Below are 27,184 nucleotides of genomic sequence, written 5' to 3' on the forward strand. Positions count from 1 at the left end.
AGGTTTACTCTGGCCTAATTCTTTAGGATACTTTGCTCTCCCAGAAGCAAAGTCAAAAGCACAGTGTGTCTGTGTGTAGAGATGGGGGGGGGGGAGGAGCAATGTAAAAATAATGACAACCACTCCCACAGTTCCTAAGTACCTTGCTCTTCACCTACCAATCATACTGCCACTCCCACAGCAGTCATGCTTATGAGGCAACAATCAACACACCAAGACAGCAAGAACACTATGATGATGACTGAATGCATTCCATACCACTTCCAACATACAATGCCCAAGAACTCTGCCAGGGAACACCCACTAGTAAAAAGCCTGTCAGAGCTCTGTGGCCTATGGGTCCCCTGAGGCAGGTGTTCACATCCCATGACAGCCCAAACACAGACAGAAACAAAGCAACCCTTTTGCCACTATAGTAGCCAGGACCATACAGAGAGAAAAAACATTACCGTTCCAATAACAGTATTCAGCAAGATTCCAATGGCTGGAAGCAAGCCTGTACCTAGGACTACAGATAAACCCAGAAAGAGGTGTTAAGTAGATCCTATCATGCTAAAAACTAACAATGCTGCATGTCTGTGCTGGTGACAGAAGACTCTTTAATAAAAGATGAAAGGAAGTTAGTTGAACAAGGAAGAAGAATTAGAACAAACTGGTGAGTTTGCATAGCATAGGTGGAAAGAAGGGGGGGAAGAGGGAGCGAGGGAGGGAGGGGCAGGCTAATTACAATGTGCTAGTTATTACACCAGTCCCCAAATTTATTATACACTCCTCTCTTTTCACACCATGTAACCCAACTACATGTTTCATAATACCAGCAGTAGTAAGGAAATGAGGAGGATAGTGAGCTGTGAAGGAGTTGCTGACTCTCAGAACTGGTGGGGTGTAGCAACGGTGAATTTCACCCTTTTTGGGTGTCAACTGAGATGAATACTAAGGGACGAAGAAACCATCCGCTAAGCATCATAGCACTGAGGGATCCTCAGAAGGCAAATGCTAGTAATCTTCCCTTCTCATATTTGCTTTAGCAGGGTTGCTTATTGTTTGTGCGAAGTATGCTTCAATGGACTTCTGTATACTGAAATTTCTACTTGGATATTCAAAGTTCTTTGAAATAGCACCCTCTTTGCTGAATTCATTGCCACATAAGATCTTGCTGGAGCCTTTATATGGTTTGTACCAATAAGATTCCAAACAACTTTGCAGCCAACACTTCATTATGGCTGTGGAGCAGAACTAGGGGAGGCATATCTTGGCCCGTTTATATCTTGGCCCGGAAACCAGGTCATCGCTGGGTGGGCAGCACAACTAGAATGTGTGGGCAGGACCCAGCGGAGCCCTTTGCTTGCCAACTGCAGCCAGAGAACCCCGGGACTACTTACCACCATTGGCCTGGGGACCAAGTCATCGCTGGGTGGGCGGCCCCAACACCCTCACCGCTGATCCGCCACTTTGCTGCCAGGATGTGCCTGGGCTAGGATGCTGCCGCCCCTTTCCCCGCCGCCGGCAAGTCCTCTGCAGTCCCGCCCCTGCTTCCTCCCCGCCCCCCCATCGCCTCTCCTCACAGGTGGCAGCTGTGTTGGGCACAGCAGGCAGCATGAGTAGATACCGTGGGTGGGATGCAGTTTTCTTGCTGGCTGCGGCCAAACGGCATTGCAGTTTGGGGCTGTGAGGGGCTGGGCTGGGGATTCGGGTTCCCTCCCCCTTTTTTTTGGAGCCGCAACTGTGTTTTTATTCAGTTTTAATTCAGGATGGTTTTACCTAGGGAGCAGGTGGGTGTCACCACTGGGGTGGTGATGGGCAGAGTAAGGTATGGCGTTGGGGGTCTAACAGGCCTGTATACAAGAAGGAGAGACTGATGTTTGATACTGGTCCCCTCTTCTGGTTATTCCCCCAACCAGAATTTCCTGGCAGCAATTAGCCGGCCCCCGGGCCTGACGGTGTTGCCGTTAAACACCAGGTCAGTCCATAATAAAACATCTCTTATACATGACTTGATCATGGACAAGAGGGCCAACCTGGCATCTATTACACAGACCTGGGCAGGAGAAGGGGGAAATGTCTCCCTCACGCAATTATGCCCACCCAGGTATCTGGTGCAATGTGGGCCACGGCCAGAGGGGAGGGGAGGGGGGTCACCTTGGTTTACCACGCTTCCATTTCCCTCACATGGCTTCCAGTCCCTTTGAGTGTTTCTACCTGGTATTGAGCGATTGAGACAGATTAGGGACTCTGCTGGTGTACCAAGCACCCTCCTGCCCAGCAGACTCCCTGCCTGAGCTGATGGAGATTGTCTTGGACCTGATGTTGGGGCAGCTCAAGACTTCAGGGCTTCCAGGACAGCCATGGGGCTGTCTCAACATGTCCCTGGCCCAACCCATGAAAGAGATCACACACTTGACCTGGTTTTCTCGACGGGACGGGAAGAGGGTGGCCTGGAAGTGAGAAATTTGATCTTAAGTCCTTTGTCATGGTCAGACCACTTCCTCGTGAGATTTGAGCTTGGGGCTGATCTCTCCCTCTGGAAGGGTGAAGGCCCTATTAAGATGGTCTGCCCCCAGAGATGGATGGACCCAGATGGATTCCTGAGGGCTGTGGTGGATTCTCCAGTGGATAAAACTGGTGCTCCTGTTGATTGTGGAATAGGGAGATGACCAGGGCAATCAACACGATCACTCCTCAGCATCCTCTCCCACCTAGCAAATCCCGCTCGGCACCATGGTTTAAGCCTGAGTTGCAGGCGATGAAGTAGCCTAGGAGACGATTAGAGCACAGGTGGAGGAAATCTCGTGACAAATCTGACGAAACACACTTATGCGCTCATTGTCAAGCCTATGCTGTGCTGGTGAGGGCAGCAAAGAGGTAGTTCTTCTCTGCTTCCATTACCTCCTCACAGTGCCGTCCAGTTGAGCTTTTCTGAGTAGTGTGAGGCCTAATAAACTCTGGTCAGGAAAATGAAGTAGTTGCACCTTTGGCACCCCACTGTGACAACTTTGCCCAGCACTTTTAAGGAAAAAATCACTCAGATTCACCGTGATCAGGACTCCACAGTTGATATGGCTCCAGTACGGGAGGCGTCCAGAGCACCATCTGGTCCATTATTATTGGATGAGTTTCAGTTATTGCAGCCTGATGATGTGGACAAGGTGCTTGGAATGGTACATCCTACCACCTGTCTTCTTGACCCGTGTCCCTCTTGGCTACTTAAAGAAGCCAGTCATGGGATAGGTCCAGGAGGTTATCAACGCCTGACTGAGAGAGGGCTGGGTCCCTGCCCCGTTGAAGGAGGCGGTGATCTGGCTTATCCTGAAGAAGGCGTCTCTGGACCCAGAGGTGGCCGCCAACTTTAGACCAGTGACCAACATTCCACTTTTTGAGCAAAGTGTAAGAGCAGGACAACTCCAAGCACTCTTGGATGAAATGGATTGTCTGGACCCATTTCAGTCTGGCTTTAGGCCCAGTTATGGTACTGAATCTGCCTTGGTCACCCTGTACAATGACCTGTGCAGGGAGAGGGACAGGGGGAGTGAGCCCCTGTTGGTTCTCCTGGACCTCTCAGTGGCTTTCGATACCATCGACCATGGTATCCTTCTGAATAGGCTGGCCAGGTTATGAGTAGGAGGCTCTGCATAGTGGTGGCTCCACTCCTACCTGGCCGGCTGATTCCAGAACATGGTGCTGGGGGGCTATAGCTCTGCACTATGGCAGCTTTGCCATGGGGTTCTACAGGGCTCTATTTTGTCCCCCATGCCAATAAACTGAGCCTCAATCCAGATAAGACCTACTGGTGAGTGGACCGAGGTTTCAGGTAAGTGATTTTGACCTTGTCCTGGATGGGGTAGCATTCCCTCTAAAGGACAGAGTCCATAGCTTGGGAGTACTCCTCGACCCGAAGTTGTTACTGGAAACCCAGGTGGCGGCGGTGGTGAGGAGTGCTTGCCTACAGCTTCAGTTGATCCATCAGCTGTGTCTTTACCTGGACGAACACTGCCTAGCAACAGTGATTCATGCTCTGGTAACTTCCCAGTTGGATTACTATAATGTGCTGTATGTGGGGCTGCCCTTGAAAATGGTCCAGATACTCCAGCTGGTACAGAATAGAGCAGCCAGGCTGCTGATGGGGACCAGTCATTATTCTCACATAACGCCTGTCCTCTACCAGCTCCACTGGCTTCCAGTTGAAGTCCGGGTCCAATTCAAGGTGCTTGTCTTGACCTATAAAGCCCTAAAATACCTGGAACTGGGATACCTGAAGGAATGTCTCCTTCCTTATACATCCTCACGCCTCCTAAGATCTGCAGGAGAGGCCCTGCTCCAGGAACCCTCCCTGAAGGAGGTAAAAAGGACATCTATTCAGAGTAGGGCCTTCTCTTCAGTGGCGCCCAGATTGTGCAATGCTCTCCCTGGAGAGGTTTGCCTGGCGCCAAGCTTATATTCTTTTCGGCACCAGGTCAAAACCTTTTTATTCAATCATTATTTTAAAAATAAGTATCTTAATTTTTTAACAGTCGCTTTTAGTTTAATTTATTTTACCGGTTATATGTTATTTATTATATTGGATTGTTTTGTCGTATTTTGATTTTAATGATTGTAAGCCGTCCTGAGACGCTATGCATAAGGGACGGCATATAAAAGTTTTAAACAACTAAATGGTGAGTGTGTGTGTGTGTGTACACCACTTCTTTTCCAGGCAAAACTTTATATTATAATATATTATATTAGGAGAAGGAAAGCGAGAACACAGACACCCTCCAAATTCTATGCATTTCTCTCACTGGATGCACACTACCAGCACAGCATAATCCCATGGCACAAGCACTATGTCGTGTATCTGTAGTTCATCTAACAATGGAATTCAATGGCGATTCTGTCCTTATCAACTAAGCATAACTTTTAAATAGGGTTGCAGTGTTACCAAGAGTAACTTATAAAATTAAAAGTGTACTAGAATGCAACTCACTTTATTTCAAGGACAGCACAAATAAAAGACGCAATAACAGAGATGAAAGTGCAGTTCTTTTAATTGTGAAATGTTGATTCCTGACCATGAACTAGCATTCCTGATAAAGTCTCCTGATATTTTCCATTTTAAAAGTAGTCAACCCTTTAAAATGATTTTACATCATTTTAAAATAAACCCATCACTGAAGACATATGACTCATACCTGGTTGGTAAATTTCAATACATGTCTCCATGTTCAAGTATACAACAAATAAAGCCAGTACGTGCAAATATAATGTATGTTTTATGCTAGAGACAGATTATATTCTTCCTTTTCTGTGAACAACCCTCTAAACCCTTTCACATTAAAGTACTAATTTCAACCACCACACAAATCATAGCAATAATTCTTTTTCCAAAAGTACATAAACTTCTGATTATGACTGAATTTTATCTTGACCTGCATAGGTGAATATTCCATATATACATAAGAGTTCTAATTTTCCAGAATATCTAATACTTGGGGATCCTCAACTAACGTGAAGAGATCACGTTTGGAGATCCTGACTCCAAACCTTCCTCAACTATAATGACAGCTCAGTTTCACTTTTAACCAGAACATGTTATCAGGCTTTGTTAGTGCTAACTGTGGTTACATATAATGCCAAATTAAGGCAGGCTGCAGTTACATCACAGAAGGAACATGCACTCTTGTAGCCTGCTTCTAGTCCCATAAGTGTGGCTGAAGGACCTGAAGTGTTTCATGTGTACATTCCTTTATACAAACAAAAGATGCTGCCTGTGCCCTACAAGTTGCACACGAAAAAGGACACCAGGGAAGGTTGCAAATGGAAAAAGAATGGGAAAGAAGGGAGTAGCCCCCTGAAACTCTTGCCCACTAAGTTGCTTTTACCACTGCATGGTACAAGTGCCATGTTTGCAAAATAAAGGCAGATCTGAAAGAAAAAAGAGCTTGAGAAGGGAAAGTTTCAGGAGGAAAGTAACTGGCAAAGAAATGGCTAAGCATTTAATTCTTTTTTCTGATCCAACTTGCCCTCTCTTGAAGCGAATCTGTAAGGAAAGGGATCTGTTTTGACTTAAATACACTTTGCTGCAACATATAGTGTAGTCTGTTGCTCAGTGTTGCAATTTACCACTTAAGATTGTGAGTGTGTGTATTCATCAAATAAAAATTAAAATTGCTTAAATCAAACAGAGAACAAAATCCCACCTACTGAACATTACTTAACGAAGCAATATGAAGATCAAGCTCTTTCCTGTTCTTTCATGAAACACACATGTATAAACAGGTCTTTCTATTTATGGCAGAACATAGTGAAAACCTGGTATATGCATTCTCATCAATTTAAGGTATGATCTTATGCAAATTTAGGTAGGAAAAGGCCTTACAATTCCCAGCATATGCCACCCAACTATGCCTTATAGACCTTTTTGCTGTCTAAACTTGCATATTATTGTATTCTTTTTAAAAAAAGAGTTATAAGTCAATCCTAGCTTATCACGTGGGAAAACACAGCATGCACTTATGATCAGAAAGCACCAAGTTATCAATTGTACTAACAATTCCTTCTTGATTTATGCTTACTTTCATATATAAATATACTGATGCTCTGACCAAAGCATTTTACCTACAAGTTTCTCTCCAATGAAGGACAATGAAAACATTTTCAATTCAACAGGTTCTCCCTTAATTTACCACTGATAACTAGTAAAGTAAGAAAAGACAATAAGTCTGCTTAGTGGTCCACCTGTGTATTCACACACATGGCCTCTGTGTCTGTGTGGGGCCTGCTGTGAGGAAGATTTCTAGCCAAACTCGTTCCAGCAGGAGCCCCTCTCCTCCCTCCCTCCTATATCTAGGAGGAGCTCCTACCATTTTCTCCAGTTCTTGCAATACCAACTTTGTGGTCTCAGAACTGGGGAGGAAGGCCCATAAACAGACAAGCCATAACATCCCAATATGGATCGAAACAAAAAAAAAAAAGTATCATACTGCAGCTGTCAGTGCTAATGTGGGGTCAGTGGATGTGTTGTGTGGATGCGAAGATAACCACGTAATGAACATCAGTTATAGGTAAGCAACCTTACTTCCTTGTTTGTGGTCTCTGTGCATCACACATATGGATAACTAGCAAGCTTACCTCAAGATGGAGACAGGTAGGTGTTGTTAGCAGAGGAGTGCCAAGAGGACTGCTCAGCCAAAGGAGCAATTTTGTCAAGTGCCAACACCATGCCAATACTGCTGGATGGAAGTCAACAGGGTGGGCCCGCTCTGCAGAGACTGTGTAATGAGATGCTGATGTACAGCACTGCAGATGTCACCCTGGTAGAATGCACTCTCAGTCATTCAGGAAGCTTCAGTCCGAACACCTGGTAGGCCAGTACGATTGTTTTGACAAGTCCTTGCAAGTGTGCAAGTCATTGAGGGATGGATGATTGTCTCACCTCTGGACCGTTTGCGATATGTAACAAAGAGTACCTGGGACCATCAGAAGGATTAAGTACAGGACTAACAGAATGCCAACACATGGCACATGTCAAGTGTATACAGGGCTAACCTCACCAGAGTGGAGAAGAATGCTGGCAAAACAATGTCATAGTTCAAGTAGAATTGAGACATGACTTTCGGGAGGAACATCTGGTTGTGCCGCAGAACCACCTTTTCTCTATGAAAATTGAGGAACGGTAGATCAATGCACAAAGCACAAAGTTCACTCACCCATCTGGCTAAATGATTGCCACCAGAAAAGCAAACTTCCATGAGATGAGGCATATGTCCACAGTGGCCTGTGGCTTGAAGGGGGCTTCATAAGAGCTAGCTGGAGTACCAACATCCTGGCACGAATGAATGAGGGTGCAGGACCAGATTATGCAGACCTCTCATGAAGTGCCTGCATAATGAATGCTAGCACACTGAGAAGCCATCCATCTTACCATGGAATGATGATATTGCCACCAGGTATACTTTAATGGAGGATAGTTTCAAGCCTCTACAGTGCAGCTCGTGGAGAAAGCAAAGTATCTGTGTGGACTGAAGGCTTCTCCCCAGGTGAAGGCTGCAAAAACATTCCATTTTGCCATGTAGGACTGCATCCATGAGTGCCTGAAGTTTGGGATGGAGAGGGTTTGGGTTGCATTGAGGATCATCCCAATGTAGAGGATGGACCAGGAAGGAGAAAGGACAGATTTCTTACTATTAGTACACAGTCCCAGTGTACCTAAGAGGTTGCATGTGACCCAGATTAAGTCCAAGAGTTCATCTTACGATTGGCTAACCAACAACCAGCCATCTAGGTAGGGAAACACCTGAATCCTCTGTAGCCAGACATGAGCACACACAACAGCCATTCACTAGGTGAAGACTCAGGGGGCTATGCAGAGACCAAAGGGGGCGTGGAAAACTGGCAGGCACTGGAACTGATCTGAAACCAGAGGAAATGCCAGTAATCCAGGCAGATGGTGACATGGAAGTATACATCCATTAGGTCGATCAAGCTGAACCAGCCCCCCCTCACCCAATGCAACAATGGCAGCAGATTCTACAATGAGAGAATGCGAAATTTCTTATGAGGAATGAAGTTCACATACTGCAGGTCTAGGATGGGATGGAGGCAGCCATCCTGTTTCAGTACTGTACAGTCTACAAGTAGAATCCAGAACAGAGATCAGATGGAGGAACAGGTTGGATCTCTCCCTTCAACAGCAGTGGCTACTTCCTCTGCCAGCATAAAGAGAATGGTGTTGTTGTTCTGGAGGAACTCAGCTAGGGCAACCATCTACTCCCATAGGAAGAGCTGGTATCTTCCCAGGGTTGCCTCATATTTAGAGATATGCCAGCACTAGATCTTCTTCCCCATGGCATCCATGAGGTGCCCCTATTGATCTGCTGGCATCAAGTGCTCCTTCTGCACCCAGCCCTATGCCAACTCAGTAATGATGGAATTTGGCCAGGTGAGTTGCAGAGAGAATTGGATGTCCCACTCCTGGATTTGGTACAGGCTCTTCAAGTGGGGGGATGTTTGATGTGGTGAGGACGGTACCTTCCACAGTTCCTTCATGGACTGGAGGAGGATCAGAAGGAATGGAAAAGTGACCAGCACTTCATCCTCCCTCCGGATGATGTTGCAAACTGCTACTGTTAGTTTGACAAACTGCTGTGTCTCCAGTGCAAGTGATGCCACCATTCAGAGAATCTTCCCAGGTCTTCAAGAGGGGCATCCCAGACCATGTGCCAAAATGATGTCATCGGCTGAGCAGGTGAGTAGTTCTTCCTGTGGTGGCAAGTTGGAGTCAGCATAGTCTTTCAGCCCTGAGGGCAATGACTCACAGAGAGGTGGTAAGGCAGGATGCTGAGGTGGGACAGGTGATGGACACACTGGAACCAGCATCCTAGGTTCCTTGGAGTGGTAGAACCATGGGTCAATAGTGCCTTTCTCCCCTGGACAGTCGCAGTAATAACAGTATGGCTATCGTAGCAGTGGCATTCAGTTGGCCTTCCAGCCCCAGGTCATCAGTGGAGACCTAGACCATTCCCGCAGCCTGTATTTCAAAACTTTTTTTTAATAATAAGTTTATTCAAAATAACCCTAAAACAAAAAAAAAACTAAAACAACATCTATCATCAGAAACATCGGAGCTGCTGGGTCAGCCCCCACATTTTTTTCTATTTATGATAACTTAAAAACATATTTAAATCTATACGAAGTCCCGTTTCTCTAGCCAATAATAAAGAGAGTCCCAAGTTTGACAGAAATCAGTATCTTCTTTCTCCTTCAATGACAAAGTCAATCTATCAATTTCTGCACAGTCCAAGATCTTTTTTAGGATCAGTTCGTCGGTGGGTGGTTCTTCACTTTTCCAGTGTTGAGCAAATGCAATCCTCGCCACAGTAATTAAATGTAAAATCAAGTACATTTCTTGTTTACTAATACCAACAGGTATAATGCCTAATAAGAAGACTTCACGTTTAAAAGCTAAGGATTTTTGTAACATTTCCTCAAGCCATTATGTATTTTAATCCAATACTTTTTTGCATTATTGCAAGTCCACCACATATGATAGAAAGTACCCAATTTATGTTTACATTTCCAACATCCATTTGACATATTTGGAAACATCTTAGCTAATCTATTTGGTGACAGATAGCATCTATAAAACATTTATACAGGTTTTCCTTATACGAAGTTGCTAATGTTACCTTAATATTTCTCTCCCACAGCTTTTGCCATTTTTCTAATTCAATATGATATCCAAAGTTTTGTGCCCATGTTATCATAGTTTCCTTAACCTATGTTCATCTTCCATTCTCCTATTGAATAAGAAATTATATAATCTTTTAATCATGTTCTCATCTGATTTAAGCATCACCTGATCAAATTTTGTTAAATCTTGATAGAAGCCCCACATTTTATAGTCTTTAGCATATCTCGATTGGATCTGCACCTTATGCCACCAGGAAATATTAAATCCTTGTTCTTGGGTCGAAACTTGAGATGGTGTGGGGAAGGTGGTTCTATGTGGTGAGGGGCACATTGGCAGCAATGGTGTCAGTTGCTCCCACTGCAGGGAGAACAGCACCCTCGCAAGGTAGATCAAGGTCAGAGCATGGAGTGTCAAGATCCACATCTCTCATTAGAGAAAGTCTGAGTCCCCACTGGTTCTCTTGCAGGAATCATTGCAGTAACTGGTACAGGAACTGGCACTGGCCAGGTGGTACCAATGGAGAGTGGCACTGAGATTGTCCTTCTGTACCTCCACCATCTCTCTGGCCTTCTTGGCCCACTTCCTCACCCAGCATTCATTGTCATCCGTGCACCCAGGCATGCATGGCACAGATGGGGTGGCTGGTGGAGCCCCAGCAGCCACCAATGGAGGGTGAGAAGGAGCAGCTTTCTTAGTAGAGGGTGATAGGACAGGTTATGATTTTTAAAATATTGTTTATGTGCTTATTCTGCTACTTATAATATGTTGTACCATCAATAATATTAGTTCTTGGAAAAAGTGAAAAATATTCAATTATAGAGCATATTCATGACTAACTGATGCTATACCTAGTATTATCAAAGTTACAACTACCTACAGAAGAAGATAAAGCTGATTTTCATATGTACTAAAGCTGAAAAGTAGTTGTGCTGCACTAGAATTTCACATAATGTGGGGCTTCAGCTGAACCCCTTAAGCTACAAGAATTCCTACCATAATCCCTGTTTTGATGACACAGTTTAATTGACTGCCATGTTCTCTTGATTTTGAGTCTTCATGCAAACCTGTTCCATCCTCTTTGGCATTACTGCCTCTCTGCTCCAGTCTGTCCGATAAGTTCCTATCAGCAAACCTACTGTAGAGCTGATCCCACAATGGTACTAAGAGAACCCTAAATCACTGAGCAATGTTGTCAGTTCTAACTACTGGTACACCTTGACTGCGCGGCATCGTGTTCAGTCATTGAGAAAAAATAATACTAGTGGTATTTGGTGTTTTTTGTTTTGGATTTTATGCCTTTCAGTTATGATTATAAACAAGTGTAGCTATTCTCAGTATCTGTCAGATGAAAAGTACAGAATCAGTATATAAGCCTTGTTATTCATCACATCTACTGTAATACAGTGATATGGTACATCACAAAAATCATTCTTATTTTTAATTGGTGATAGGACTGTCTTAGCACAATCACATTTTTGTACTCATCAGATCATTCAAACAACTGAGATTAGGCAGGAAGAAAAAAAATCCCTAAGAAAGAAGGTGCATGTAAAGGAAAGTAAGTTGTCATATTTTGACAAGGCTTAAATCCCAGGAAGCTGCTGTCTGAGAGCCAAGACATGGCAATATAATATTTAGGCACATCTAGGAAAAATGCTTGTAAATTCCACTGGTCCAATGAACAGAGACACAGTTTTCATAATTTTATCATTGTACTCCATGGCTGACTGATTGTCAGACCAATGCCAAAGCACAAGTTCCCATTTGAGTGACATATGGATTCAACCAACCAAAGAGATGTTAGAACATTAAATACCACAAACAGACAGGACAAGAATACAAAATACCAAATTAGCACTCATGTAACCATATACTCTAGGAAAGGGCTAGGACTGTTCACTAAATTCTCAAGTTCTTTGCAATATAGTAAATGCTAGCTACCCTGGATAAACAGTCACACTCTTCATGAAACTGAAATATATTCTGAAAAACAAATCTTACAAGGAATACCAGAAGAAAGGATTCTGAGACGGTGAAATAGCACTTTCCAAAATAGTGAAATGCACATATTGAGGAACAATACAATTCAATATAACTTTCAACTATAGTACTAAAATAAACAGCAGAAAAGAAATGCCACTACTTTGTTTCATGCAAAACCATTTTTCCCCCTTCAATTTATATCCTGCCTTTTTCCTACAAAGGGCTCAAGGCAGCTTACATCATTCTCCTCCTCCATCTTATCCCCACAACAACAACCCTTTGAGGTAGGGTGGGCTGAGAGTCTGTGACTGGCCCAAAGTCACGCAGTTGGCTCCATGGACGAGCGGGGACTAGAACCCAGATCGCCTGAGTCCCAGTCCCACGCTCTTAACCACTACACCACACTGGCTCTCATTTTTGAGAATGAAGTACTTAGCATGTAACCCAAACATTTAGGCTCTTAAATTTAAAACACATATTCCATTTTTATTCAAACTCTTGATTAAAAAAGGGGGGAAAATACTAAATTTTTATTTTATTTTAGCAACTTCTTAAAAAATAGTCTGCAATTTCATCATTGCACTACAATCCTCAGGGGAAGAGAAACCCAGAAAATAAATGTTCATACTTCTGAAGGGTTTCAAGCATTATTTTTCCTTCACAAAAGAACTGGAGATACTATATTGTAAATTACAGCTTTGATCAAATTCAAAATCAGATTTTTAAATTATTTTTTAAAATATCAAAATAAAAGCTAAGGCCCAATAAATTGTTTAAAGTGTATAAACATAAGTTGTATTTCTATTTAATGACCACATTCAAATGTGCACTCACAAACAGCCCCTCAACTGCTACTTTACTCCTCCCTTCATGAAAGCAGCAAAACAAACCAAGAAACCAAGCAACCACAACTTTCCCTTAAGTGCCAATGGGGAACTTTGTTAATGACTTCCAAACAAATCCAAACTGGAAGCTAATACTACACCATGGGTTAAAATAGGAATTTGAATCCTGGCTGACTTGAAAGCCATTAACCATAGTCCTCCATTTGAACACTGTGGGAAACTGTGGTTGCTACTCTTTTTACTCACTTTCTCAAAGTATCAGCAGAGGGGCTGGATGAGGCATTAGATCACCTAAACATATCCACTGTGTGATAGAAATATTGAACAAGGAATATCCATGTACAGAACAACTCAGATTTCAGATATTAATTAGGCTACCAACAACAACAACAAAAAATCTATCAGCAACACATCAGTGGTGTGGAGTCAACAGGGCAGGAAGAATTCTGAAGCAATAAAAAGGCATAAAGAGCTAGCAGTGCTCTACATAACTGCTAAAGATACTTGTTCATGCACTGGCAGATTTTCACTTGAACATATTCAAATAGGTAACCTGGGATGTGCTGGCTTACTGCACTGAATCCTGCATAAACAAATATCTCATAAAAGAAAACATTTCTAGAGCAGAAAGGTTATGCATTCAACACACTTCCAGTATATTGCTGGTATAATTCTTGTTACCAATTTTTTTCTGCTGTAACCTGCAAAAATTCTTTAACAACAGCAAGTGCACCAAGGTTGTCTATTCTCAGCTGAATTTTAAGAAGGAAATCCTTCAGTTTCTTCTTGTACACACTATTTTCCTACTCTAGATGTCTCTGCAGACACATGTTGTTAGCTCTACTATTCAATGCTATTTTGTTTGCCTTGCTGTCAAAAAAATTGCAGTATCTTTTTATTTTTCCAAAGATGCATTTCCTTTATGTACAATTATAATACAAATACTCAATATCACATTTCATTTTAATGTCCTATTGAAAAAACTGGAAAGGTCAGTAAGAGGGCATGGAAACAAAGATAAAGGAAATCAGATAGACCACAATACATTTAACAGATATGTGCACGGGAGTCCCACTGAAATCAGTGCAATCTCAGAACATCTCTTGGCAACTTGTGCCATAACATGCAAGAGTTAACAATTCCTTCTTAGCGAAACATACGGGTGTTTAGTGATTTGCATTAAGAATTAAAGATCATGGGGCTGCAGAAGACGGGGGCTCCACTTTGTAAAAATGCTTAGCTGTCCCTTGGTTTAAAACAAAAACACAATTCTTAGATTTTACCTAACTTCAGTAGAGGCAACAGGCTTTCCAGGTCTCAAGGAGAATGGTTTTGAATGTTGCATTTGAAAACAGACCAGACACTTCAGCTGATCCAAAGGTTTATGACAAGATCCGCCTAATTTTGCAGGAGGCATTTGCTGAGACAGAAACGGTAAGAGAAAGTTATTGCTTCTACATTTTGCTGAAGACCAACAAAATTAAAGCAACACTCCTTTCCTCTAATACTTTGGTATGTTCAGATGCCTCAAAAGAAATGGTAGCAAGGCTGCAATGTTATCAGTCCTCACACAGTAAACAAGCACTCCCCCTGAAATCTCTGCAATTTATGGAGAATTTTGGGGAAGAATTATTGTACTGAGAACCCAGGACTGGAGCAGACTGGATATATGGATTCATGACTACAGATATTGATCTTGGGCCAGCCACTCTCTTTCAACCTGCTTCACAGGGTTATTGTGTAGCCAAACATGCTTCTGCCTATTTAAGTGCATACCAAGAGAGAAATCTAGTTCAGCCATCTTTTACTTCAGTCTCAGTAAGCATATGGAAAAAAAAATTTCCATGCTAGTTCCATGAGGCTGACCTGGTGATAAAGGAATAATAAACATCAAGAGAATAAACATGGGGAAAATACACAGCAACCTGTCACAAAGAAGGCAGTGCTTCTTCTTCTTCTTGTAAAGTCAAATTGTATTTCAAGAAATCAATAAGAAATCCCTCTAGAAAGAGGACACTGCATGAGGCTTGTACTCAGAAGAAAGAAAAATTCAGTTATCCGGGAGAAGGATAGGCATTGAAAATGCAGAAAACAGAGAGAGTTAATTGTTTATTCACTAACACTTGGATAGTCACTGATTATTAATGCACGGCTGAGATTTTTTTAGCCAAGTGCTCTACATAAATGCATATTTCATTGAATGTTAATTATTGTTACAAATGGATATAGCTCCAGATTGATATCTTTAAAAACAATTAAGAAATTCCACTAACCTCTTTATATTAAAAAATTAGCATTCTACTGTTATTTAACACTAGTTGAGGCAAGACACTGAATTTTAGGCTAGAGTGAGAATTTCCCACAATTTTATTAATTATTAATCAGCTACAAGCCACAAATAAAAGTCATGGTTTGCTGTTAGTGTATGAAATCTGGATCATTTAATATCATGGCTTGATCTATTTTAGCCAATTATATTGTGGTTGAGCATTATGTGCAGGTCAGTTACTGCAGTTAAGGCTAACTTTTAATACCTTTTAACTAGGATATAAAGCCAATTTGTTATGCCAGCAAGAGATTCTTAAATGGGAACACTGATTAACTTTAACTGTGGTAAAAGTTAACACCAAAGTTAACACTTACGGAGGGTTTGTAGATCATGCTAAGCCACCCTGTGAATACACTACATAGTGTAGGTTGTTCAGCAACCAACCTCACTGTGGTTTATCCCCCCGTCCCTGCCATGCTACCTTCCCTCACGGTCTTCTAGCCAGTCCTTCCAGAACCCTTCTCCCACTGTCTGCTACAATTGCTTAGCCCTGTATCTGCATTTCCAGATGTAACAATTCTTTATGTAAGAAAGACAGACCCTTCTTCTTACACAAGCACACACAATGCCTGTATATCAGAAAAATTTGAAACGAAGTGACAAAGAACAACAAAGTACTGTACAGTACAGCGGAGAACACTAACCTAGGTGGGGGGGAAGGTTATTGTTTTGAGAGAGAGTCCCCCTCCATAACGACATTGGGGAGATCCCTTTCAGGGGTTTACTCTCTTCTTTGTCTCTTAGCTGCAGGGTCAATTTTGGTGAAAAATCTGTCTATACTCACTTGTGCTGCATAACCCTCTGGAAATGAGAGAACACGTTATCATTCATAAGATTCAACACGCTGTTTGTTACAGTTAAGTTGGGGTGGTGCTTCTCAAAGAAATCCTGGCAATCATTCCATTTTTTCATAATGGATTGTATCACATCACCGCTAACCTCCTCTCTGTCTTCCTCTTCCTCAGGGGAATCCTCCTCAGCAAGTGCCTTCTGCTGCTCACTCTTGAGTTCAGCAAGTTCTTCTGTCATCGGCTCCTCTGTGTCTTCCCTGCACAAACGCAACTGTGATTGTGGCCATCTCCCCACTCGGAGCGGGGGGGGGGGGATGGCCGTGATAGTGCTGGTTGGGGGAGGGAGATGGCCAAGATTCCTTTCCTGCAGGAGTGCGCCTGTGATCATGCACGTCTTCCCTGCATGTACACAACAGCAATTGTGGCCATCTCCCCACTCGGGGCGATGGGGAGATGGCCGCGATCTTGGTTGCCACCCAATGCAGAGTTGGCGACCCAAGTCAAAATTTTCATGAAATTTTTGTTTGTGACCCAATTTGGTTGTGAACCAAGGCATTCATGAGCCAAGGCACCACTGTATAGTGACACATGTGCTTTTTTGTCATCTTCAAGCAACCTTCTTCTGAGAAGGAATATATCTCATGTTGTTTCATTCAGGCAACCTGGCCCTGAATTTCTTTGAACAACTGTTTCCATTTTCCATGCGTACCTGACTTATTCATACGAACAAGAACTTTATTAAAATATTCCCAAAGTCTCTCTTGCAGCCTGCATTATAGATTCTCCCTTCTAGTGAGAGGGAGAATGGCATGGAAGCCATCAAACAAAGAGCTAATACTCCTGAGGCCTCCAAACTTCTAAACTATTCTGCTTGTTACCATTTCATTTTCATTTCTGTTGCTTGCCCCACCCTTCTTGCATTTAAGAAGCTTTCCAAGCTTCTTCCACTTGCTCAGATTGACTATACCTCCAATAATCCTGTATTCATAGACACTTCAGGTATCTGAATATACTTTCAGAGACAGAGAAAGCGGTAAAGGCTTTACTTTTTCTGCACAAATTTGCAGAAGCACAAAAGTTGGGGTTTCCACTAGTTGTGATATCACTCAGGATCACTCAATGAAACTACTCCAGAGAATTTAACAGGTCTTCTTAGAAGAAAAAAATAAAAATAAATAATATTTTTTTAAAACCTTCAGAATTGAAATAAAATGGGCCTGATCAAAATGGGTCCGATGAAAACTGTTATTTCTCTGGCTGCTGCTAACAAGTATGTATCTCTTGAGACACAAACCTACTTTGAGAAAAGCAACTTTTTCTGTTAGTATCTTCTAAACTGAATACTAGATTGAGACTTAGGTTCATAGAAATATTAATTAAATAATCTATACAAATGTTTATGAGGCCTTATAAAATTGAAAGCCCAATTCATAAGATTATTTTAAAGGTTATATAAATACATTACATAATTTCTATTTCAAGTAAGATTTTGAACTGCAACACACTTTAAATTAAAACTATAATCATGTAGGGCTTTTTGTTAATTAAGAGAGCATCTTAACATAAAAATTTAAAAATCCAATTTAAATAAAACATCTTAAAATCAATTTTTAAATCATGTTTAATCCACCTTGAAACAAACATGGATTAGTGTCAGGTGTGAATACAGCCAATAACCCAGTTCACATAATTTCAGAGTAGTTAACAATGCCTGGGCTGTTGTTGGATTAGTTGAGGGTCACTGTCCTCAAACAAGGCATGCTGCCCAGGTGTAGATATCATAAACAAGCCCACCTGTAAGAATAATTAGAGAAATCTGGCCAACTTGCAACCAGCACATGAAGCAGGGGAAATAAACTATCATGGCATACTTAGCCATGCTTATGTGAAATTGGTCCACTGTAATTTACCCAGTGGGGGCAATTCATGATGCAGAAAGTGCAGATGAGAGCTCTCAGTTCTGCAGCCTATTTCTAACTACATGATTGTGGTTACCTGTGGGTTGTCTCCTCTTACTCAAAATCTATTAATTCCCATGCATCATAAGGGAATCTCCAATTGCAATACTTTTAAGATAGGTGCATGAGACTTTTATTATTTATTGTCTAGACATTTACTCTCAATTTCCAGCAGACAAGGAAAAAAAAGAAGGAAGTAAAGATAATGTTTATGTCTCTAGGTACAAAGCTATAAAACCATGACACAGTTGCTCAGTTAAAGTATCAGAAATGAGCAGCTGGCTTGTGCACGCCCTCCTTCTTTTGCACATTTTGATTCTATTCTGTGTGTTATGGTTTACTTTCACTATAATTTGATGTGATGTCCATACTGGGGAATAAAAGGCTATAGCTAACCATAATTTACTGCAAAATACGGATCAAAAAACTATGAAATGAGCCTACAACACATATGACCATTCTTGAAATATAAGCATATTTCAAGAAATTCGTTAAAATCTAATAAAGTAATAGCTTGTCAGGATAAAATCTGTACTTTTCTTAAAAACGAAACAATTTGCAAAGTATTGCCATTCACCAAATGCTGTTTCAATAATGAATTAATAGTTACTGCTCTTTAACAGCCTTCCACCTCTTTAGATTTGTATTATTCCTCTTTGGTTATGATTAAAGTAAGTAATAATTTATTCAGATTCTAACAAGAATGACTCCATATTTTATAGATATAATATGTCATATTAATTATACCATTTTATTTGAACAAACTGAGATGTTCCACTAAATATTATATAATTGTAGCTATGGCCGTTTAATGGTGTGTGCTTTCTCTCAAGACACAACAAATACTGCAACATAAATACAAAAACAAAAGATTAATACATATAAACCACCTTTAACAGATTTAAAAACGCCTGCAGTTTCCATTTGTCTTTTTCCAAAGAAAGCTTGGCTTGTCAATGAGTCATGATTTCATCACTATTTTATATGATGCCAATGGGGGGTGGGGGTGGGGAGAGAACTCTTAGAAGAAGGTCTGCATAACACTTTTGTTATATGGTGCTAGACCAAAAAAAAAAAAAATCTGGTTGTACTATACTATACTTATTTCCAGAAGACAAGTATCCCAAACAGTTTCCAAATTGGATGACAGACAGCCTAAAACAAATCCTTTATTGCAAGGATTATTTTACTCCAGTCACACATTGGTACCATAATAACATTAGTTAGTTGTGTTTTCTTCCCACAAAAAAAGATATGTTCAAGGACAAGTTCAGGAAAAGGAACTGATGGTTTAACATTCTAAACACAATCGGTAAAGAAAAGTGAAACATGCTGAAGTTCAAAACTAAATTTACTGTAAATAATGTTGTCGTTTGTTTTATTTAAAGCATGTATATCAGGGATGTATCCCCTCCATTTACTGCCCAGCATTAAATTTGCGCACCCACATGCACATACACAGAGTTTAGAATTATTAGGAATAACAGTAGATGTTCCAAAAATGAGCTGAAAGGATAAGGGGAGTTTAGAGCCAATTTCTGGTAATGCTTATATAGTTCCTTTGTTGGTGTAAAGGTAACCTGCTTCTTTAGTTTTCGATCTAAATGCTGCTGTACTGCATCCTCAATGTAATAAATGAACATTTAAATAAACAATGTGTAATAAATGAACATTTACCCATACAGGTGGACAGTTTGAAATAGGGGTTGCTCAGAAAACACCATCAGGTGTGTGCCTGGTGAATTACCATTCGGGGTAGATTTGATTTAAATTAAATCAATGTAAATCACTGCTTAAATCACTAGTCAGTAAGACTAGATTTAAATCATGGTTTTCTACGTAATTTGCATGCATGCATGCCTCACTCCTAGGAAGAGGACCTTTTATTAAAATATTCCCAAATTTTTACAGCCTGCTGTCATTATAGGTTTTCTCCTCCAGAGAAATAATATGATAAACCTCAGGTTATGCGCGTGCATACACGCGCACACACACAACTTGTGGAGTATTCTGCTCAAAAGGTTTCACTTTCATATTTGGTGCTTGCCCCTCACCCACATTTAGCTTCTTGTACAGATCAATCACGCTGGGAGTGATCAGCAGAAAAAGAAGGGACCGCCCCAGCACCCTTTGGCTGGACATCATAAAGAAAGACACTGGGATGTACATGGTGGTCTTGAAGGAAACAGTGCAAGACAGAGAAGAGAGGCATGGAGAACAACAATCCATAGAGTAGCCAAGGGTCAGACACGACTGAATGGTTGATCATGACGCAAATCTATTGCACTCCTCTCTATTTTTTGAAACTTAGCACTTAAGAGGTATGAAGTTGATCCTGTGTACATAGATTTGCATAGATTTTAAAACTCTCTTTGTTTATTTTATTACATTGTGCTGCAAAAAGATACATGTGATCTCAGCAGTCACAATTTCATGGTTTTGAGAACTGTAAAACCAAGCATCTATGAAAATATCTTCTAGATAGAAAAAACAGGCCAATAATCTTACAAAAACTTCTGGAAGAGCAGATCACTGGGATTAATGGAATTCATTTACCAAAAAAAAAAAAAAAATTAAACATTGCATGAACATACAGTCTCATGCTACATAATTACAAACGTATTTGTACTTCATGAAGAATAACCTTTAGACTATAATGTATCTTAAACAGTAAACTAATTTTAGATATTTTTTTAAAAAATCCAATTTAAATTAAAAATTCTGATTTAAATTTTAAAAATCAGATTTAAAAAAAATATTGATGTTTATGCACCCTGTTACCATCAGAGTTCCATGTAGGCAGATGACTTCATGAGCATATTTGAGGTGGTGTCACCAGCAACATGCATTTTTAAGTATGGAAGCCCTCGTGTTGCAGATGTGTAACCACGCACCCCACATCATGAGCTATCTCTAGTCTTCATGCCCTTCTGTATATGCCATTTTCTTTGCACCACTGTTAGAGTTCCAGGTTTGAGTACTTCACCTTAGTCTCTTATCTGCAATCAACTCTGCCTTTATGCGGACTTCCACCTTCACCTTGAAATGACCAGCTTCCTAGGTTTACCAGCCCTTGTACCATTCCTGCAAAGTCTCACAATTTTGTCCTTTACCTATGGCTTCCTACAGCTGCCTATTAACAAGTCAGTTTGCATGTTAGACTGAAGGACACAAAAAGCATTCTCTTTTTAGCAGGGATTTGCAGTGGGTGTGGGCTTGGGTGGCCTCTGAGAGATGGTGGAGGACAGGAGAGCCTGGAGGAGTGTTGACAATGGGGTCGTAATGGGTCAGGCACAACATTGTGACTACACAAACCAAACCAAAAAGCATTCTCTTTTTAGCAGGGATTACCATGTTCTTGAGAAGCATAAAAGGTGGGGTGCAAAAGAGAAAGCTACATTCTGGGACATACCCCAGCATCTTATAAGAGAGAGGTGATTCCTCTGATGGGGGATGCTATACTTTTATGGTAATTAACCACTGATGGATCTATCCTCCATGAATTTACCTAATCCTTAAAAAAAAAAAAACTAAGCTAACGGCCTGGTAGCATCTTAATTCATCTTAATTATATATTTCACAAAATAGTACCTTATATTGTCCTTCCTGAATCTCCAAATTTATTGTTTGGGGCAGAAAAATATATCCCACTGCCTCCTTCCATCTGTTACCTTTCTGCATTTAAATTTTAGAAATTTAGGTATTTATTTATATCCTGCTTAATAACCGAAGCTTTCAAATGTATTTAAGATATCCTTATCTCAAAATACTTACAAAGTATTGAACTCTGAATAAACTATGCTAAACCTCTATACCAACCTTTTTTTTAATGAAAACTACATTCCAATCACTTTTCAACTTTTTTTCCATACTGAAGAAAATTATGAAAATTATGTATTACCATGTTTCTCCATGATATCCTCCTTTTTCAGATGGCATGACCAGATAGTCTCAACAGACAATATACTAAATATGGATATGTTACCAAAATGTTTTTAATAATGACATTATGATTGCCATTATTTATTTCAGTCCCTCAATTTTTAACCATGCAGCACACTGAGCAAATGCAGTTAGTGATTCATCAAGAATAACTAATGCCCGTTTTCATACCAAGAGCCATGAATGTGAATTCAAACGCATACCTGTTAGGTGCCACAGGGCTTGAAATAGACCAGATCCACCAAACACTAGAGCCCTTTTGCCTAACCTACCAGGATCACTAGCTAGAGGAGAAAACAGCAGGTTTTTCAGTTCAGGAAAGAGAAACTGCTAAGCACAATACTTTTCATTTAAAAATCTGATAATGAAAAAGATTCAGTCCTGCTCAATTGCCTACTGTACAGGGAAAAGATTTCAACAGTCTGAGAAGTTAATATCCAAAAGTATACTTGTTATTGCTTTTATGCTAATAATTTCTATTTCTTGAAAGGGTAAACCCACAGCACCAGTGTTGGGACAAAGAAAATAGAAGAGCAGTAGTGAGCAGCAAGACTCATTTTTACAGCTCAGAAATATAGTCAGACTATCAATTTATCTTACTATCTTTTTATTGGCATAAATCCCACTTTCTAATGGCCGCCTTTTTCCTGCCTATGAAAAATTATTGGGCAGTTTACACTAACTGCTTTCCGTCATGTTTCATTTCGAAACACCATCTTTTGTCAGTTTATTCCAATCAAATCCAAAATAGACCATTAATGTGAATAAAGAAGATCTGTCTCCCAACATCATTAATAATGTGATTCAGAGAGTAATTTCCATCTCTACTACTCCCTGCCTTATATACACACACATCACATCTCCCAACAGATCCCCCAAACCTTTGATAACTAATAGCAATGCCATAAGATATGGCACATGTATTCATTGTTTTTGAGCTATATATTACACTTTACACTATGAAACGACAGAGGAAAAAGTGTTGAAGCTGAATCAAAAACCAGGGGGGAGAATGGGGCATGACAAAAACTCAGCACATACTTTAAACACTCTGATTTATTACAATGTGTTAAATGTATTTCAAGTAGCAAACCTTTCTGTACAGTTGACTTTTATACATATATATATATATACACACACACCTCTTGAACAGATAGAAGCTCCTGCTATCTCAAACACCAGCCTCACTCAACTTGGTGCCTACCACATCGGTTCAACTACATGTCCTATCACCCCTAGCCATTACGCTTATTTTGCCTATGGATTGTGGCTGTTCTAGCACTACACACCTGTCAGGTACCAACTTGTAGAACACTGTCTTTAACTGTGCTGCCCCCTACATTAACTATGGACTAAAACAACTGTGCTCTAAGGCAATTTAACTCATCCATTTGACATACAGAATTCTTCAGATGCCTATGTCAAATGTGTGAAACTAAAATGCCAAAGAGAAACCAAATTAAACGTATTTGCTCAAAGGGAAATTCTTTTTTTTTTTCCAGATGATTTTAGCCAAAATTTCTGAGACCGCAAAGCAAAATAATTGAAAGATACAGACTGTGAGTGGCAGTCCAGAATTGCTGACTAGGGCTGATAGAAGTTGCAGTGGACCATACATTCTACATCTGTGACCTGGAATTGGAGAGAAGACATTTCGTATCTTAGTTTCAGTAAAGTATGCCCTAACATAGGTAATAGGTAAAATCTAATGCATGCATGTTCACAAAGGTAGGAGCAGAGGAGGACCCCAATGAGAGTCTACTTTTTTGCATGTGGTAGAACCAGTCCTGATTACATCATCTCTCCAACAGAGATCTTCTCTGAGTGCCATTAAACTCTGGAGGTCATGGACAAGCCCCTGTTCTCTTCCCAACCTGGGAGCAGGAGTTCAAGCAGAAGACATTCCCAGGGTGTGCATCATACTTCAGAGGTGTTCCAAGCACTTTTACAGTATAGCAGGACACAAATAATGGCTGACTTTCCTTCTGAACTTAATAGCTAGGAAGAGATCCTCTCTCATTTTATGCTTTAAGACACTCCAAATTCAACATGCCAGACACAAGACCACATCCCACTTGAGTTGCAGGGGATCCCAAAGTAATAGCATTTAAAAGCTTTGGTTGGCTAACAAAATCTGTGGATCCTGTATCTTACTACTACTGAAATACTACTTTGGGTTGGGGTAGTGAAGTGGCAGATCCATTTCTTCACCCAAAGGAAAGATTCTTTCTTTTCCCCTTTGCAATCAGATATGAAGTTTTCAATCCTTTTTGTTACCTACAACAGAAGAGAAAACCCCAGTGCCTACTCCAGGCTGCCACTCATGAGGGGCTTGATTCTAAGGTGTTTAGGGAGCTCTGGATCTGGAAGATCCAATGTTGCTGTTACTCCATCACCACTAACAACACTGTCAGTTTCTTCCATTAGTGAAGGTGCTTTCATCCACCTTCAACAACCTTTCTAGATCTTACATGGGCTACTGATTGCAGGGATACCACAGGCAGTATAGCTACACCAATGGAGCACCTGCAAAAATACCAGAGACCTTTGTGAGAGCAGAGGTCACCTTTACCTAAGTGTAACTATTTTCAGCATGTTAGAGATGGAGGTTAGGATTGTTCTATAATAAGGTAACAGATGAAATTTCTAAACCAAGTTATAGCTATAATTATTTATTGGTAAATAAATAATTTCAGAAAACATACATATTTGCCACCTAGGGATAAATGGCAATACATGCAACTGAAACATATGCTACAATCTAGGCTTGGTCCTACCATTTTTAAAGCTTCAGAGTCACTTCTCTTATTAGAACTACTTATTCAGGTAGACCAGATAGATTGACTCAAGATGCAGTTTTAGAAACACTTATTATTAGTGACTAAATATGATAAAAGGTAAAGGTAAAGGTTTCCCCTTGACAATAAATCCAGTCATGCCTGACTCTAGGGGGCAGTGCTCATCTCAGTTTCCTAGCCGAGGGAGCCAGCGTTTGTCTGCTGACAGTCTCCGTGGTCATGTGGCCAGCATGACTAAACACCGAAGTGCACGGAGTGCTGTTACCTGCCCACCGAAGTGGTACCTTTTTATCTACTTGCATTTGCATGCTTTCGAACTGCAAGGTCGGCAGGAGCTGGGACAGAGCAATGGGAACTCAACCCATTGTGCAGATTTGAACTGGCAACCTTTCAATCAACCAGCCCAGCAGCACAGTGGTTTAAACCACTGCGCGACCTGCAGTCCCACTAAATATGATACACGGGGTCATAAGCAAAAATGGAAAAGCAAGCTGGACTATCCTATCATGCCCAATGAATGGATTGTTCCACTGGCATCAATCTCCCTTTTTCTCTTGCGCGTATGTTTTGGCAAAACTCAATGGCTGCCTCTTTCTGTGAAGGGGCAATAATATGGATAAACTTCATGCTGGAAAGCTCTTTAATATTTATTGATGTTATGTGTTCTCCTCAATTATATATCTACTTCTTGGAAGTTAATTCAAGGTCAATGTGAATGGATTTCCTGCACCCATTTGACTAAAACATATTACAATTTTGGAAAGACAGTTTACTAACTCCAATAACATAATGTACTTAGGCAATTAATGATACTTTCAACTTTTGGTGGTCTTTAGGTCTACAAATGAATAAATACAAGACTGCCTTCACTGAAGCCTATGCATAACTATGCTTATGAGTAGTAGCTGCTGTTGCGTGCTGTCAGGTTATCTTTGACTAATGGTGATCCTATGAACAAAAATCTTCCAAATATTCTGTCCTTGACAGCCCTGTTCAGCTACTATAAACTCCAGGCTGTGGCTTCCTTTATGGAATCAATCCATTCCATAATTGATCTTCCACTGGAATAAATGGGAAATTTCCGAGTGAATGTATTTAAAATGTAATCAGCTTTTACAAGGTGGACTTTTCCCAACAGTTTCCAACCTTAAAAAGTGTCTGACTTTTCCTCGATTGATTTTTTCACACTATTCCAAGAAACAAATTTCAAATACCAATAATTCAGTTCCCTTCCTTCCATATGGGAAAAATTTATGACTTTTATTTTATTTTGGCAGAGGACACAAAACCTAGCTCATAATTTAAGGAAAATTAAAAATCTTTTCTTTAATGCTTCTTTTATATTCTCAACATTTATCTTGTGATTTAAAATTGCTTGTGGTTAAGCTACAGTTCCTACAATCTCTTTACCTGCATATAGTCCCCAGTTGGGACTACTGGATGTGGTTTTATAGATCACTCACTCAATCAATCAATCAATCAAATAAATACTGAGAACTTTTCAAGTACATACACTACTAAAGCACAGCAAATTTAAAAAGTCAATGTAGGCTAGCTATTATAAATCTAATTTAACAACTAGTTTGGGTGATCACTAACATTTCCATAGATAAAATATAGAGGTGTGAATGAACATTAGCTAAATCTTTTGTGTCTTTAAGAGCCAAAAGTCTTCTTAGTCTACACTAGACTAAGTACACTAGAGCTTAAAATGATATCAAGTATACACTGTAATCCAAGACCAGATGACCTGGTTGTAACTTGACATAATTATGAGAAGAAGGGGCAATGTAAACAATGCTCCCTAGCAGAAGCATCCAAGTCATCCCCATTTACTTGAATGAACTCCAGCAAAGCGGGGTTACTTCTAGGTCAATCTGAAGTAATGCAACTGCACCAATGTTATCTCTGGCAGTCCTAAAATACATCAAGAGTTCTCACATAGGCTTCATTCTCTACTCGTGAAACTGTAAGGAGCCTGGATCGGTCACTTTGATTGGCACTACAAAATAAAAGCAAATAAATAATTAAATTGAGGGCAGAGGGGCAATAGCGTAAACATACACTATTTGTGAACTTGGTTTCACTCTCTGTCATCTGCAGTTAAAGTGATCTCATGTATCTGGAAATAAATGATATGAAGGGCTGGAAAATATATGTGATCAAGATACAGAAGGGCCAATGTCAGTCAGGACAGACAATGCTGAATTAGATGAATCAATGGTATAACTCAGTATAAGGCAGCTCCATGTCAAATTTTTACTTCTTAAAGTAGACCATTAATGCTGATGATCTAAGAATATCTGCATCAACAAAGACTTAGCTGTACCTATACTGAAGACCAGGGCACCATCAAAAACTCTGACAGCATTT

The 27,184-nt window shown here is 40.5% G+C and overlaps 1 protein-coding gene across 17 annotated transcripts in view; it reads right to left on the reverse strand.

Moving 5' to 3' along the window:
- Positions 1-27,184, reverse strand: part of ARID1B (AT-rich interaction domain 1B) — a 496,963-nt gene that overhangs the window by 370,557 nt on the left and 99,222 nt on the right. Inside the window, exon 2 of one of the 17 annotated variants that reach the window (XM_044422303.1) lies at positions 23,572-23,645. The exons of the other annotated variants lie outside the window; for them this stretch is intronic. Coding sequence (XP_044278238.1) covers positions 23,572-23,631 — 60 coding nt within the window. The 5' untranslated portion in view covers positions 23,632-23,645. The remainder of the gene's footprint in view (positions 1-23,571; positions 23,646-27,184) is intronic. 17 annotated transcript variants of the gene reach the window in all.

The sequence above is a fragment of the Varanus komodoensis genome, unplaced genomic scaffold (assembly GCF_004798865.1).
Source record: "Varanus komodoensis strain SLA01 unplaced genomic scaffold, ASM479886v1 scaffold1, whole genome shotgun sequence".
NCBI classification, from domain to species: Eukaryota; Metazoa; Chordata; class Lepidosauria; order Squamata; family Varanidae; genus Varanus; species Varanus komodoensis.